The sequence below is a fragment of the Macaca fascicularis genome, chromosome 17 (assembly GCF_037993035.2).
Source record: "Macaca fascicularis isolate 582-1 chromosome 17, T2T-MFA8v1.1".
NCBI classification, from domain to species: domain Eukaryota; kingdom Metazoa; phylum Chordata; class Mammalia; order Primates; family Cercopithecidae; genus Macaca; species Macaca fascicularis.
In genome coordinates, this window is record NC_088391.1 from 21,872,821 (window position 1) to 21,888,449 (window position 15,629).

At 41.3% G+C, this 15,629-nt stretch overlaps 1 protein-coding gene across 1 annotated transcript in view; it reads left to right on the plus strand.

Moving 5' to 3' along the window:
• TNFSF11 (TNF superfamily member 11) overlaps positions 1-13,949 on the plus strand; it is a 34,634-nt gene extending 20,685 nt beyond the window's left edge. Inside the window, exons 3-5 of the mRNA XM_005585744.4 lie at positions 6,734-6,779; positions 6,865-6,963; positions 12,432-13,949. Of these exons, the coding sequence (XP_005585801.1) occupies positions 6,734-6,779; positions 6,865-6,963; positions 12,432-12,853 (567 nt within the window). The 3' untranslated portion in view covers positions 12,854-13,949. The remainder of the gene's footprint in view (positions 1-6,733; positions 6,780-6,864; positions 6,964-12,431) is intronic.
• The last annotated feature ends 1,680 nt before the right edge of the window (positions 13,950-15,629 follow it).

Sequence of the window (15,629 nt, forward strand, 5' to 3'; positions counted from 1 at the left end):
CAGCTGAGAATGTTCTCAGTTGGAGCTGAAATCTATTTATATTATTATTATTATTATTATTTTTGAGATGGAGTCTCACTCTATTGCCCAGGCTGGAGTGCAGCAGTGTGATCTCAGCTCACTGCAACCTCTGCCTCCTGGGCTCAAGCGATCTCAAGCCTCAGCCTCCCGAGTAGCTGGGATTACTGGCGCCTGCCACCATGCCCAGCTAATTTAAAAAATATTTTTAGTAGAGATGAGGCTTTGCTGTATTGGCCAGGCTGGTCTCAAACTCCTGGCCTGAGGTTGATCCTTCTGCCTTGGCCTCCCAAAGTGCTCGGATTACAGGTGTGAGCCCCTCCTCCAGGCCTATTTATATTATTTTGTAAGTTGGAAAAAAAAAAAACAAAAAAAAAACAAACTGTAGTCAAACAATCTTAAAAACAATTTAATAACATTCTCTCCTGAATTGGAATGTTATCAAAGTCTTGTTTAGGGCAGTTATTCAGCTGAATTTACAAAGAGGGGCAGGCACATCCTTTGCTGTAAATGTTTAAATTGCCTGGAGCAAAATTCCCATAACTACTTAAAGGAGTTGAAAATACTCGTGTTTATATTTATTCTTACACAGTACCATCTCTCCTAAGTGGCCCTAGTTTGTTGAGATTGAGCCAGCTCTGAGATATCTCCCTCCTCCTTAAGTTTGGCAAATATCCTAAAACGTTTGAAAAGATGTTTAAAAGATCTGAAGGAAGCTGATCTCAATGGACCAGAGACAAAGTCTGCACAGCCAGGCTCCTGAGAATTGCACTTCTTGGATGCTGAGTTCAGGAGAGGCAGTACTAGAGACCACAGTTACACAATCACATTGATCTTTTGTGTACTTTGTTTCCTGGAGAAGAAATTGTGTAATCCCAGCATTTTTTTATGAGTCAAATAAAAGTTGAAATTTAAAAAAAAATCACATTGGTTGTTTTCCTGTCTGTTTAAATGTACTCTGACAGCAAAGATGAAAAGTTAATGCAGTCTAAATAGAAAAATACCACAATGAGAAGATTTTAAAAAAATATTGTGAAATGTCCTCATCTCTATTGTTTTTAGACATTGGAGTTTCAAATCTGCAAAGACTGACTGCGGCGATGTCCCAGGCTTGTCAATGTGGGACAATGTCCACTAGGTGGCAGTATGTCAGAAGGTTTCTTTTATCCTTGAATGGGCAGAGATTTCTTTGGTTGCTCTCTCTGGTAGTTTTTTTTTTGTTTTTTGTTTTTTTTGTCTTGTTTTGAAGGGTTAAGTAAAGCTATCATAATTCACTTGTTTAAAATTGCTCTTATCTAAAAATGCATAAATTCGTTGCAAGGCCTACTTGTTACAGGGTGACCATGAATAAGTTTATTCATTCCTGTGAATTTTCTTGGTAACTTATTGTAAGTAATGATCCTAATTGTCATGGTTGCTTATAGAAACCACGGGGCAATTCTTTCTGCCCTTTGCATGTAACAGATGATGAATATGCTGTATCCTGAGAAGGTAGATCACAAATCCTCCTGGGGAGCTGGACATGGTGCTCATTAGCCAAGAGAAGAACTTAGGGTGCCCTTTGCCCAGCTTCCTCAGCCTGGGAACTGTTTCTGGCTTCTGCTCCAGGCTGTTTGTTGCTGAAGTTACCTGCACTTCTCTACACAAATCTACAGGCATTCTGATGGCGTGGGTAACATGTGGTTGTGTTGGATGTTTATTCAGAGTGTTAACTAACTGGTTTTTGTTAATTTACAGCTGGCTTAAAATAAGATAAAACATACATACATTTTTTAAAAGATCTCTTTCATGTGAATAATTTGTTCAGAAGAAAGGAGTCGGGATGTTCTTTTGTAGTGTTTTCCCAAAATTAGATTATCAGAACTTTCTGAATTCAAAGAAACCGGCAGTGCCGTCTGAATGATAAGATTTTGGAATAAAGAACTATAGAAATTTTAAAACACTCTAATTAATCTGACAGATGTAGAGGACTAATGTGGATGAAAAGAAATGTAAATGCAAAGCTTAGAAAATAAATGGGATTGTCAACTGGGGTGAAGTTTTGGGTTCTTAAGAAGGACTCCTATAATCCTGAAAATGAAAAATATTAGGGGGCCATCAAAAGGTCTGTGCTTGGCATGTGTGTAGCAAAGTCTCTGATCTTTGAGAAGATGGCAACACGGAATGGCTCCTGCTCTGTGGAGTGGACTCGAGAGGGTCATGTTTGGAGATGCAATGTCCCTTATCCACGTCCTGCACGTCTTAGTCTTGGGGGTTCATCAGCCATAAACCTGGGTTGGCCGGTTCTGAGCCAGTTGTTTTCTGAAGCCCCTGGAAATTCTGAGATCATGTTTTCTGATGTCCCGGCTCCTTTTTGTCAGATCCCAGGATCCCCCGCTGCCAGTCAAGGTGAGCCACCTTTTCAGAGTTACTGCTTCAGGGAGGGAATCGCGCTAAGGATTCCTGGGCAGACTAGTGGTATTTTGTCCCAGCTTTCATGAGTGTGTTTTATGATGATACCTTGTAAAAGGATATGGGTGTATAGATCCAGAGACCAAAGTCAAGTCTCAGCTTTATTAGGTGAAGCCTTATTGTCTCTCTGCCTCTATTTCTTAGTCTGAAAAGTGAGGTTAGTAGTAGTTATGGTTTTCCAGCCTCTGATTCTAATAAAAATAAAATATGGTAACAAGGAAAATACTTTGCTGTCTACAAATGTAAGAGGTTATTAAATTTTCAATATGTGGAATATATATGCAAGTCGTGAGACTACAGTAAACCCTTAACTGAGATGTCACCAAACAACTATTCATGGGAACACTTAATTAGTGACAACGTTTCTCAGCACCTGCTACATCTTAGTATCATCTGGGAGCATCTTTAAAAAACTACCAAGTCACTGTCAGACGAATTGGGTTCGTTTTCCTGGCTGAGGTTGGGGTCAGGGTATGGGTATCTTCTAAACTGCCTAGGTGTTTCTGGAATGCATCAAGTACTACCTACAAAACTTCGGTTACAATCTCAAGGCCAGAAGACAGCCTAAAAGTGTAGTCTTAGAAGAATGTTATTTTTTATGATTGACATATGTGCACATAAATAACAACGGTTTTAGAGCTCAAAGAGCTGGGGTGCAGATACAGACACTGGGAATACTTTCTTTGTACCTTGAGGTTATAGACACGTCATGTGCTCTCTTTTTGACTCTGAAACTTACCTATAAGGTTTCTGAGGGGAATTGCAATCCTTCGACACCCAAAAGATATAAAATGAGAGCATCATTACCTCATGGGTCTCTAGCTAGAGTTTTAATTCATCCTGGATCATGAAGCCTTTTTTTCTTTTCTTTTCTTTTCTTTTTTTTTTTTTTAAAGCAGATATTGAAAGTGCATCTGAGAGGTGCTGCTGGTTACTGAATTTTCTTGAAACAAAATGGATCTGTAGCAACTCTGACCTAGAAGTTTCTGATTAAATGGGAAAGAAAAGTTCATTCCCGGGTAGAAGAGGACAAACTTTCCCTGTCCCTTGAATCTGTGGCTTGAATCTGCTGCTGCTTTGGCCTGGGTCTCAAGCTTCCAGAAAATCTCCAGTCTGTGCCTCCGTGACTCTTTTAGGATGTGAAAGGGATTGTCATTCTTAGATGAGGCCCCAGGCCAGCAATGTCAGCTCACTGGTGCTGAATGCAAATTCTCAGGCCCCACCCCAAATCTACAGGATCACAAACTCGGGCTGGTCCCAGCAGCCTGTTTTAACATGCCCTCCAGGAGGTGGTGGTGCAATGCATACGTGCTCAAGTTTGAGGACCACTGAGCTAGGACAAAGACGCTTTTCCTGTTTTTCTTTTTCTTTCTTTTCTTTTTTTTTTTTTTTTTTTTTTTTTAGACTGGGTGTTGCTCTGTCACCCAGGCTGGAGTGCAGTGGCACATCACAGTTCGCTTCAGCCTCTACCTCCTGGGCTCAAGCAATCCTCCTGCCTCAGCCCCCTGAGGAGCACAGGTGCATGTTGCCACACCCAGCTAATTTTTAAAAACTGATTTTTATAGAGAGGGGGTCTCCGTATGTTGCCCAGGCTGGTCGCAAACTCCTAGGCTCAAGCGATCCTCACACCTCGACCTCTCAAAGTAGTAGGATTACAGGCATGAGCCATCATGCCTTGCCTGGCTTTCTTGATTATAGGTGTGTTTGTATAGAAAAATCACAGAACAAGTATTTGTAGATATATGCCAGACTTAGTTCTGCTTCCTTCTCCCCTTCCCTGTCTCTCCTCTGATGGAAAGGCAGATCAGAGCTAGAGGGAAAATGAGGGGTAGCGTTAAATCTCAGAATTACTCTGTCACCAAGGTTCCTCTTCCAATCTGTAAGAGCCAGTAATCGAGTAAAGATATATTGTGTATATATAACCATATAAAGATATACACAATGTTTAAAGATACGCTGTATATCCAGCTCTGCTGGCACCAAAGTGAAGAAGAGATGAGCAGAGGAAGGTCTATTCCCTAAGGCCACCCATCCACCTGCGTGACAAGAGCTGGGTAGAAAGAAGAAACCGCTATTAAGGCACGTCCCTGTTGCACGTCAGATCCCTCCACACACTTCGACGCTTCCATTGCACTTGCACCTGCTGCAACAAGAAAATGCCCGGAAGCCACTAAACAAGTGGCAACGTTGGAAGGATAAGGGGCCCAATGGCTGGGAAACTGCGGATGGGAGAAAGACAGCACAATTATACTCACATTTGCAGCAGGTAGTAGAGCACCATGAGCAGCTTACTAATGAGATTTTCCTATAGCCTTAAGGGAGAAAATAAAAACCTGCAGAAAGAAAGAAAAAAAAAAAAAGACACACTATGTATAAGTCTGTCGTGAAGGCAGGGGAGACAAAACCAGGAAATTCTAGAAATTGGGCACCATTGAGGTCTTGAGGAAATCTTGGAAAACTGGAGGTCGACATGAGTGGGGAAGAAAACGAGGCCTGGTAAGGGCCACTCAACCCAAAAGGGGCCACCGTGTGCCTAAATACCCGCCCTACACACGGCGCTCCCAGAGCTGTGCAGTGCAGTGCCTGGGTCTAAGCAAAAGCAGAAGGTGGCTTTGGGTGAGTCCTAGGGTTTCTTTTGAAGTGTCAGCCACACTGTGACTTTAGAACTTCAGAACAGATCAGTGAAGACAGCTGTGCTGTCTCCTCCGATGGTCATTAAAAACAATGTAGATTCTTGTCTCTCTCTCAGACGTTTGGAAGCAGAAAGAAGAATAAATGTTATCTTATCTCCAGAATCCTTCCAGCTAATAACAATTGAAATTATGTTATTGCCTCTATCTATCTATCTATCTATCTATCTATCTATCTATCTATCTATCTATCTGTCTATCCATCCTCTATCTCAAAGCACTCCTCTCTAGACAGTTAAAGAACTTAAGCTGCGTGGCCTGTCTTTCAAACATCGTGGGGAGAATGGTTAGCCAGAATAGTTATTCCAGTAATAGGGGAAATTAGGAATCTCTCTGGAGTGTTTTGTTTTTTTTTTTCAGTATCCATATAATAGATATCTCTTTTGTTTTTTGTTTTTGTTTTGAGATGGAGTCTCACTCTGTCACCTAGGCTGGATTACAGTGGTGCGCTTTCAGCTCACTACAACCTCCCCCCGCCCCACCTCCCGGTTCAAGCAATTCCCCTGCCTCAGCCTCCTGAGTAGCTGGGATTATAGGCACCCACTATCACACCTGGCTAATTTTTGTATTTTTAGTAGAGACGGGGTTCCACCATGTTGGCCCAGCTGATCTTGAACTCCTGACCTCAAGTGGTCTGCCCATCCCAGTCTCCCAAAGTGCTGGGATGATAGATATATAATAGACATCTAAATTTACCAGGCACTATGCTAAGTGCCTACACACATTATCTCCTTTAGTCTTCACAAGCACCCTGTGATGGGGTGCTGTTAATATCCTCTGTTTATGCAGGGACTTGAACCAAGGCGAAAGCCTGAGCTTTCATCCCCTCTACCTTACTCTTGCCCTAAGATGTGACATTTTAATGTCAGCTAATGGCTCGATACAGGTGGTTATGTGGTTACCTATTTCATCTTTTATTCTCAGGATTCAAATTGAGATATGCAATTACCTGTACTCTTTATGTTTTTTCTTTTTTCTGGCTTGTGCTTCTAACCCTCTATTTGTGGCAATATTTTAAGTTAATTATTGGTACTCTAAAGGCTCTTAGACTTCCATATAGTGCTTTAAGTACACTGTAACTTTAAAGTAAAAAATTAACCACTGGGAGCTAAGCATCCTTCTCTTTCCTGTGGGCTGAGCTTCAGTATTATAACAGAAATTCACTAATGAAATAGACATAAAAAGAGCCTTCCAGAAGATTTAAGAGGGTCATATATTCTGTGTAATTGTTATTTTCTTAGTTAACTTTATCTCCATTTGTGTACCTGCTGCAGATTTTTAATTATGTTTAATTATGCAATGGTTTATAATCTACATCATCTTTTATTTCCTCTTACTGCCCAAAGTATTTTGTTTGAAGTTGGGTATGGTCTCAAACATGTCAACACCAATTCTTTGGGGTGAACTGCCGTTGATAGCCACCTGGTACACATAGGAATTTCACTGCCAATGCTATTATGGCACCTTTGGAAGGAAAAGAGGGTGAATTTTTGCATATATAACAGCCCTGAATTCTTATTGCTTTACAGAAAGAATGATTTTACAAATAAAATTACTTTTCCTTTTTATTTCAGGAATTACAACATATCGTTGGATCACAGCACATCAGAGCGGAGAAAGGTGAGCATGGATCCATATGTATGTATGAAATGCCACAGGGTCACTACTCTTTCGGCTATAATAATACGGTTTCTCTCATCTCCAGCGATGGTGGATGGTTCATGGTTAGATCTGGCCAAGAGGAGCAAGCTTGAAGCTCAGCCTTTTGCTCATCTCACTATTAATGCCACCGACATCCCAACTGGTAAGCTCCATTTGCATCCAGCCTGAAAAATATTTTAAGAGTCATTTATCAGCCCATTTCAATACTGAAACCTGTTTTTAGTCTGTCACTGAATTTTTGAGAGCCCTTACTTCAAAGCCAAAGGAAAGACCGTTCATCCTCAGGTGATGACTCACATCCCGGAAACCGTGATTCTCAAAAATGTCAGAATGGACATCATCACCCCATTCATTTTCAGATCATCAGAATGGATGCTTATTTTAAGTGTCTGTCAGCTGAGAGCCTGTAACCTGGAAGGACCATCCTTTGTTATGCTCATCTGTACTTTCCCAAGCTAAAGTTGACACAGCCCTGCTGCTGACCTCAGAGGTGAATGAATTCATCAGGTAGTCACATACTCAGCTATCTCCTGCAGACATCCAGGGAGGACACTTTAGATCCCTGTTAAGTTCCTTAAGAGACAGTAACCCTCTAGAAAATGAGATCTCCTCCCCCTTCTCCAAGAGCTTATCATTTTCTCTGAGTAAATGTTTAGCTCAATGGACTAGAGACCTGATTATCTTGAAAATGAGGAAACCTGGAGCTCTCTGCCTACAGCTACCCTAATACACCAGTTATTCCATCACACAACCCCCACTGGTTACTTCGCCATGGGCTAGATAGCTATCAAAAATATAACAAAGAACGTTATGATAGAGTGACGATTGAACATTCTTGTTATCATCATGCCACTAATGGAACACTTGAAGATCTTAAAGGGAGATCTTGAAATGTCCTCGCTGGCACTCTGCAGGAGATGGCTGAGTCTGTGACTACCCGATGAACTCTTCCACCTGTCAATCAGGCATTTTCCCTTCCTCGTTACCTCTCGTCCTTACTGCAATCCTGCAAGGTAGGGATTATCACGCAGATTTTGCAGACAGGGAAACCGAATGATACATAGCTTGTCATTTGTTCCCAGTTCATGATGATGGTAGGATTAGAAGTTGAATTCCCGTCCCGTGGATTGCTAAGTCCGTGCTTTCCATGCTTTCTATTATCACATAAGCAGGCCACAAGGTATTTGTGGTCAGTTGGCTTGGCCAGAGGGAAAGAATTCAAAGCCCTTATGTTTCTCTTTTCCTGTGAGAAGTAGATTCATGTAACGTCTAATAACAGGGGTGCTAAAATCTGACTGCCTGGGTTTGAGGCTCCATTGTACTGGCTCTGTGACCTTGTACAATTCATTGGAATCACTTACGCTTCAGCTTCATCACGTCTGAAATGGGGATAATGATGGCATCTGCCTCAAGGGGCAGCTATGAAGATGAAATGATGTAGAGTCCTAACATTCTTGTGTGGACAAACAGCCAAGTAAGCACTTGTGAGTGTGACTTGTTATTTTTGAGTTTAATTAAGTAATTATACATACTCCACCTTTTTCCTGCAAATAATTTAAGGCAAGTCTTTCTTGGAGTTAAAGAAAGAAAGTTCAAGTTTTGCTGAATTATTTGGAAAACTTTATTACGGCATGGATAAGGGAGGGCTTTTTCCTGACCAAAGACACAGACGGGAGAAACCAATTCTTTGGCTTTTAGAGGATTTTCCAAATGACCTCTCCTGTCCCAGACACTTGTTTCATAAACAGTGTTTTCTCTCTGTGTGTCTATGCATGTCTTGTGATGGAGTTACACTAATTTTCTCCGAGTGGAAAACTGTTTTGCATGTTAGCAAAGGCAATCTGATTAATACGAATGCATCAGCTGTGTGTGCTATTAATGTATTATCTTGTATCTTTTCTGTTCCCTTTAAATGGCATATGATAAATATTGCATTAGACTGTGTGCCAAAGTCTGTTTGGCAATAGCAAGCGTGTTTTAGTTATCAAACTCTCTCTGCAGGCACCTAGCATCAAATCGTTGCCGAAAACACAAGGCAAAACTCCTGGTTATTTTCTGACAGTTACTGAGTTTGTGACTGAGTGAAATGAGTTAGTGTATACTTCTGTTTAAGAAAATAGAATCTGTGGCTCTGGCTGGACCCACAATTCCTTGAGTCCATTTATTACCCAGTTTTGGCCAGTACTGGAGGTTTCAGAGGAAGTGGCTTTAAATTTGCATGTTCATTTTGGGGCTCTGTTTTATACTTATTTACACAAGTAAAATCAGAATCTGCTCTGCCTTATATGGACTGATACCACTTGCATTTTCAAAATGTCTTAGATGAAAATACGTTGGGAAGTAGTTCATGAGGTCAGAATACATGGCTTTCTTTAGGAGGATACTCAGGCTAAATATTTGCAGAGACCTCTCCTGCAGCACTTAGCAGGAGGGTCTGAAGTGTAGGGCAGGGGAGGCTGGGAAAGCTGGCAGGCTGGAGTCAGAGGTTGTCGGTGTGCCTCAGTCATGAAAATCCAGGTTTCCATGCAAGGCCCGCCATGTGATCACTGCCTACTTTTCTCATGTGTTTTCCTGGCGTTGTCTGTTTCTGAGTCCTCTCTTCACACTGACTGGCTCTGGTCCTTTTCACCCATACGTGCCATGCATATTCCATTCTTTGCTCAGTTTCCCTCACTGACAATACCCTCCCTTTTCTCAGCCCATCCAAGTCTGGCCCAAGGCCCCACTGTCCTCTGGCTTCTCTGTCCCCTTCCTGAGCTGAACTCTCCTGCTTGCCATGAATTCCTGCAGCTTTCACTTGGCAGTTGCATATAACTGAATGTCAGCCATGTGCTATGCAGCATGCAGAAGTGAAAATGCATTTTTATATGCTTATTTTCTATTTTCTCTACTATTAGTGGTAAGTGTCATTAGGGTACAGTTGGTTGATATAATTCTTAATTACGGACGGAGTGACTGTCCCTAGAAAGCACCACATACATATTGTGTGACTGATCAAAAGCATGAACCAGTGAATGTATGAGTAAGTCGGTGCACAAAAATAGAGAGATGTTTAGTGGGAAATAAGGGCACTTCTTCCACATGACTTACCTAACAATGGGAGTGGTAATCGGTCAAGGTTCCTGTCTTCTCCCGCCTCTCTATTTCATATTCTTTCCTTGCCTTCCTAGGCCATGTCTTGCTCTAACGCTAGCTGATTCAACCCATTGAGAGGGTAGACTTCTCTTCTGTTAAGAGATAACTACAAGAAAAAATCACTGATTGAACAATGAATTGACTACAAGAGTGGGATAAGAATGAGGGCAGCATGGGATAACTTGAGATGGGAAGCATCTTGAATTTCATGGGTTTTGTCAATGGATTCAAGGAATTGCTTTTACTAGTGTTCATGAGGGGCATGATGATCATGCTCACTCACTTGGGACCAGATGATGGTATTTGTATCTGGGGTGCTTTAATCTGGGATGACCTGAAATAAGACCTCCAATGAAAAAGAAGTGTGTCTATTGTGGTGAGCCCAGGAGGCAAGAGGGCCTGTGATGACCCCGCTCCAGATAGGTTGTGGAGTTCAGGAAATACCGTGTTTCTGGACAGACGGATTGGAACCGTTGAATTCTTGGTCTTCTCATGATGGGTTGCCCCACCATCGGATGGCCCTTGCTGCAATTTTTCTCCCAAGTGTTGAAAGAACTACCTATTTGGTTCCTGCAGCCTAGTTTTGAGGCTCCCAGATCACATCCCAGGCTCCCAGTTCTTTAGAGATAAAATAGTAGAACATTCTCTAACTTGTGGGTCTCTAGAGAAGGATGTAGATGTTCAAGGTCCCCCAAACCAGACTAGGCTGGGAATGTAACTAGTGTGTGTTTCCTTTTTTTCATTTGTTTTGTTTGTTTGTTTGTTTTTTGAGACAGAGTCTTGCTCTGTCTCCCAGGCTGGAGTGCCATAGTGCGATCTCGGCTCACTGCAACCTCTACCTCCTGGATTCAAGTAATTCTCTTGCCTCAGCCTCTCTAGTAGCTGGGATTACAGATGCCCGCCACCACACCCAGCTAATTTTTTGTATTTTTAGTAGAGATGGGGTTTCACCATGTTGACCAGGCTGGTCTTGAACTCCTGACCTCGTGATCCACCTGCCTCGGCCTCCCGAAGCGCTGGGATTACAGGCGTGAGCCACCGTGCCCAGCCATGTGTTTCTTTTTCTCTATGAGGCTCTCGTAAGGATTCACTCTAACCAGAGAGTTGTCAGTTTTGATGGATGTCTGGAATCCACTGTAAGTCTTCATCTCTGGGGGCTGATTTATCTCCCTCAGCATCTCAGCTACTAAGTTGTGGGTGGGTGTGACAGGCAGTGATGAACTTCTCGTGGCTGCAGGAACTCTCTCAACTCCAGTCTGAGACTCAACTCTGTTTTGTTTTGCTGATTTCAAACTGTTGACCACCTTAGTTTAGTATAAGTATTTACAAAATCCTCTGGAGCAAAAATGTATTTTTGTACTTTCCACAGTATTACAACTTTCCCACTATTAGTTACCAGCTTTTCCAGTTGAATAATACTGTCCACATCAATACAAATGTTTGATTAATTGGGTTTACCATAGAGGTATTGCCAATTTTTAATGACCCAGGAAATACACCAAGGAAAATACACCAAGGACCCGAAATATGAAAAGCACTGGATACACTGCTGGTTTAGAAGGTTCTTTAGAAATGTTTTACTGCACAGAAGCTGTAGCAAGAGGACCAGGTGCCACCTCATTTGAGGGGTGAGTAGGGCTAAATGAGAATTCTGGTCAGTCAGGAGAAGCTTTACAGACCTTTGGTCAGAAGGATTGTGTGAAGTTGTTAAGCTAGGGAGTGCAATGCTAAGAATATGTTCTTTTTGAGCTTCTCTGGGGTTAGCTTTTTAGTTATGCAAGCCAAGGAGGGAGACATTTGGGCTACTGGAGGTGAAGAAAATAGATTAGGAGAATTGAGTTTAGATGTCTGACCTTTCAGCCAAAGTTACTGTGACCCAGTTTTTCATCTCCTACTTTCCCTCTTCATGAATTAGAAGAGAAGGTTGAGACTTGTGACATATGGAAATTGTCTTCCTATCCTAGTTTCTTGCTTTCCTGTCTCAGTTGCCTTTGTCGAATCTCTCCCTTCAACCTGGAATGACCTTTCTGCTCTCGTCTGTGTGGCTGAATCCCATTTCTCTTAAGTTCTCAGACTTAGCAGCAACTCCACAAAGGCATTCTTTACCCTTCTGGGTGGAAAGTTGTTCTTGTCTCTCCCTCCTTTGAGCTCCCATAGGAGTTACTGAACCTTGCCTATTGGTACTTATGCCTTACTTCTGTTGTGAACACATATCGTACTTAGCCCGGTGCACTATAGGCGCCTTGAGGGCAGGAAAAATGGGTTTTCGTTTTCGTACCCTCTACCACGCCTAATAGAAGCACCAAGTACATCTGAATGTATTCCCCCCTTCTAGAAGGGAAATCCCAAGAAGTTACTCTCCCTTTGGAATAATGACTGCTATGCTATTTTTTTCTCCCTAACCTCATAGAATTGTGAAGACGTCCTTCTCTTTTAAGGACTGACTTTTAAATCATATGCCTCTCTTCTCCACAGGTTCCCATAAAGTGAGTCTGTCCTCTTGGTACCATGATCGGGGTTGGGCCAAGATCTCCAACATGACTTTTAGCAATGGAAAACTAATAGTTAATCAGGATGGCTTTTATTACCTGTATGCCAACATTTGCTTTCGACATCATGAAACTTCGGGAGACCTAGCTACAGAGTATCTTCAGCTAATGGTGTACGTCACTAAAACCAGCATCAAAATCCCAAGTTCTCATACCCTGATGAAAGGAGGAAGCACCAAATATTGGTCAGGGAATTCTGAATTCCATTTTTATTCTATAAACGTTGGTGGATTTTTTAAGTTACGGTCTGGGGAGGAAATCAGCGTCGAGGTCTCCAACCCCTCCCTACTGGATCCGGATCAGGATGCAACGTACTTTGGGGCTTTTAAAGTTCGCGATATAGATTGAGCCCCAGTTTTTGGAGTGTTATGTATTTCCTGGATGTTCGGAAACATTTTTTTAAACAAGCCAAGAAAGATGTATATAGGTGTGTGAGACTACTAAGAGGCATGGCCCCAGCGGTTCAAGACTCAGTATCCATGCTCTTGACCTTGTAGAGAACACGCATATTTACAGCCAGTGGGAGATGTTAGACTCATGGTGTGTTACACAATGGTTTTTAAATTTTGTAATGAATTCCTAGAATTAAACCAGATTGGAGCAATTACGGATTGACCTTATGAGAAACTGCATGTGGGCTATGGGAGGGGTTAGTCCCTGGTCATGTGCCCCTACGCAGCTGAAATGGAGAGGGTGTCATCTGGCACAATTGAAGGAGCATCTGAACGGGTAAATTCTTTTGAATTGTTACATCATGCTGGAACCTGCAAAAAATACTTTTTCTAATGAGGAGAGAAAATATATGTATTTTTATATAATATCTAAAGTTATATTTCAGATGTAATGTTTTCTTTGCAAAGTATTGTAAATTATATTTGTGCTATAGTATTTGATTCAAAATATTTAAAAATGTCTTGCTGTTGACATATTTAATGTTTTAAATGTACAGACATATTTAACTGGTGCACTTTGTAAATCCCCTGGGGAAAACTTGCAGCTAAGGAGGGAAAAAAAAAAATGTTGTTTCCTAATATCAAATGCAGTATATTTCTTCATTCCTTTTAAGTTAATAGATTTTTCAGACTTGTCAAGCCTGTGCAAAAAAATTAAAATGGATGCCTTGAATAATAAGCAGGATGTTGGCCACCAGGTGCCTTTCAAATTTAGAAACTGATTGACTTTAGAAAGCTGACATTGCCAAAAAGGATACATAATGGGCTACTGAAATCTGTCAAGAGTATTTATGTAATTGTTGAACAGGTGTTTTTCTACAAGTGCTGCAAATTGTACATTTGTTGTTTTTTCAAAATAGAAAAGTTATTAGTGGTTTATCAGCAAAAAATCCAATTTTAACTTAGTAAATGTTATTTTATACTGTACAATAAAAACATTGCCTTTGAATGTTAATTTTTTGGTACAAAAATAAATGTATATGAAAACCTGCCTTGTGATTTTGTACTTCTCCTTCATGTCTCTTTTGCTGTGTGATCCTATTATTTTCAATATGGTAATGTGGCTTCTATCTCTTTCTAAAGGTTACTGGGAGAAATGCAGATTTAATTAAAAATTAGAAGCAGATTCAATTAAATTAATGATCCTTGGAATTTGAAAAGTAATTTGCAAGGAATTTGTATGCAAGGATATACCCAGATAGAAAATGGAGGCTTCTTCACTCAAAAAAGCCAAAATTTATATGATGTTGATATTGTGAGAAAAATACGGTGCTTAGTATAAGTTCATAATGTCTTAAAGAATAACTGTGCATGTTGTGCACATGTACCCTAGAACTTAAAGTATAATTTTAAAAATAGTAAGAAAATGCACACACACACAAAAGAATAACGGACCTGGAGGAACATCTGAACATTTTATACCTTACTATGGTAAGTAAGGAAGAATTAACAGTGTCCTGGACTCTTGTTCTCATGGAAATTTATACAGGAAAGCTGTCTGACCCAGGCTGGCTACTTATGTGGGAGAGATATAAGAAAATGAGCAGCTTGGGAGGCTTAGATTACACCGGAATCTAAGGCACTTTTCATTTATGGATAAATGTTTTTAGATGACTGTGACAGGATAGAAGGAGAGAAGAAACAGCAGATGTTACAAAGAAGAAACTGTAAAATTCACACAGCAGAGCTACAATGGTGGAACTCAATCATTGGCCAAAATAGACCTACTATTTAAAAACCATCAGTACGTCTAAGGTCAGTTGGTACAAAATACGACTTCTGTGTTGCATGTCCCAGTTGCTGAGCCTTAGTTTAAGGAAAAAAGAATTTTGATAAGCAATCAGAGAGTTTCTCCACTCTCCATGGGCACTGTTTTCTTATGTAGAGTGCCTCATTAGCTACCCTGGCTCTCATGATACGATCCTGTTACGGGACTCACAGGTTCACGTGTCCACTGCACAGTAACAGTCCAAGTACACTGAGATAGCAGAATTTGCGGCAGAGAAAGAGTTTAATGATCTCAGGGCACCAAGTAAGGGGATGGAAGGGGACTCGGATTCATCTGCCCCGAGGAGTTCTGGGCTGAGGTTTTTAAGCAGATCAGGGAGGGTGAGGGGTTAGAAAATTGGGGTCATTGACTGGCTGGGGTAAGAGGGATGAAATCATCAGGATGTGGAAACTGCATTCCTCGGTGAGGGAGCTTCTCATGGGGTCCTCTTCAGACCAGCTGGCGTCAGCAGTTTTACTGATATGCAGGACCTGAAAGAATGTCTCAAAGGGAAAACTTCACATTTTGTGATGTTCAAGCTGTTATCTCTGGAGTATTTAAAGGGAACTATAATCTTAGAGTCTACATGATTCTGAGACAATAGGCAAATAGCGGTGAGGAAGGGGTCGGAGAGCAAGCTGACCTAGTGATGGATGCTGAGTGTGTTGCAAGCTTGCTTTATTTTTGTTTTCCCCACTCCTTGCTTCCCTGATACATTTTATAAAGTTTATAGGGACAGTTTCAAATCTGTCATTTCCAAAGGTGATTGACATTCATCCATTTGTTTGTTCCGTATTATTTCTTGAGTACCAGCTATGTGCTAGGCGCTGTACCAGGCACTGCGGATGCTATGGCACTCTCCTTACCCTTGAGAAGTTTCCATTCTGGTTGGGAGCCAGCCTAG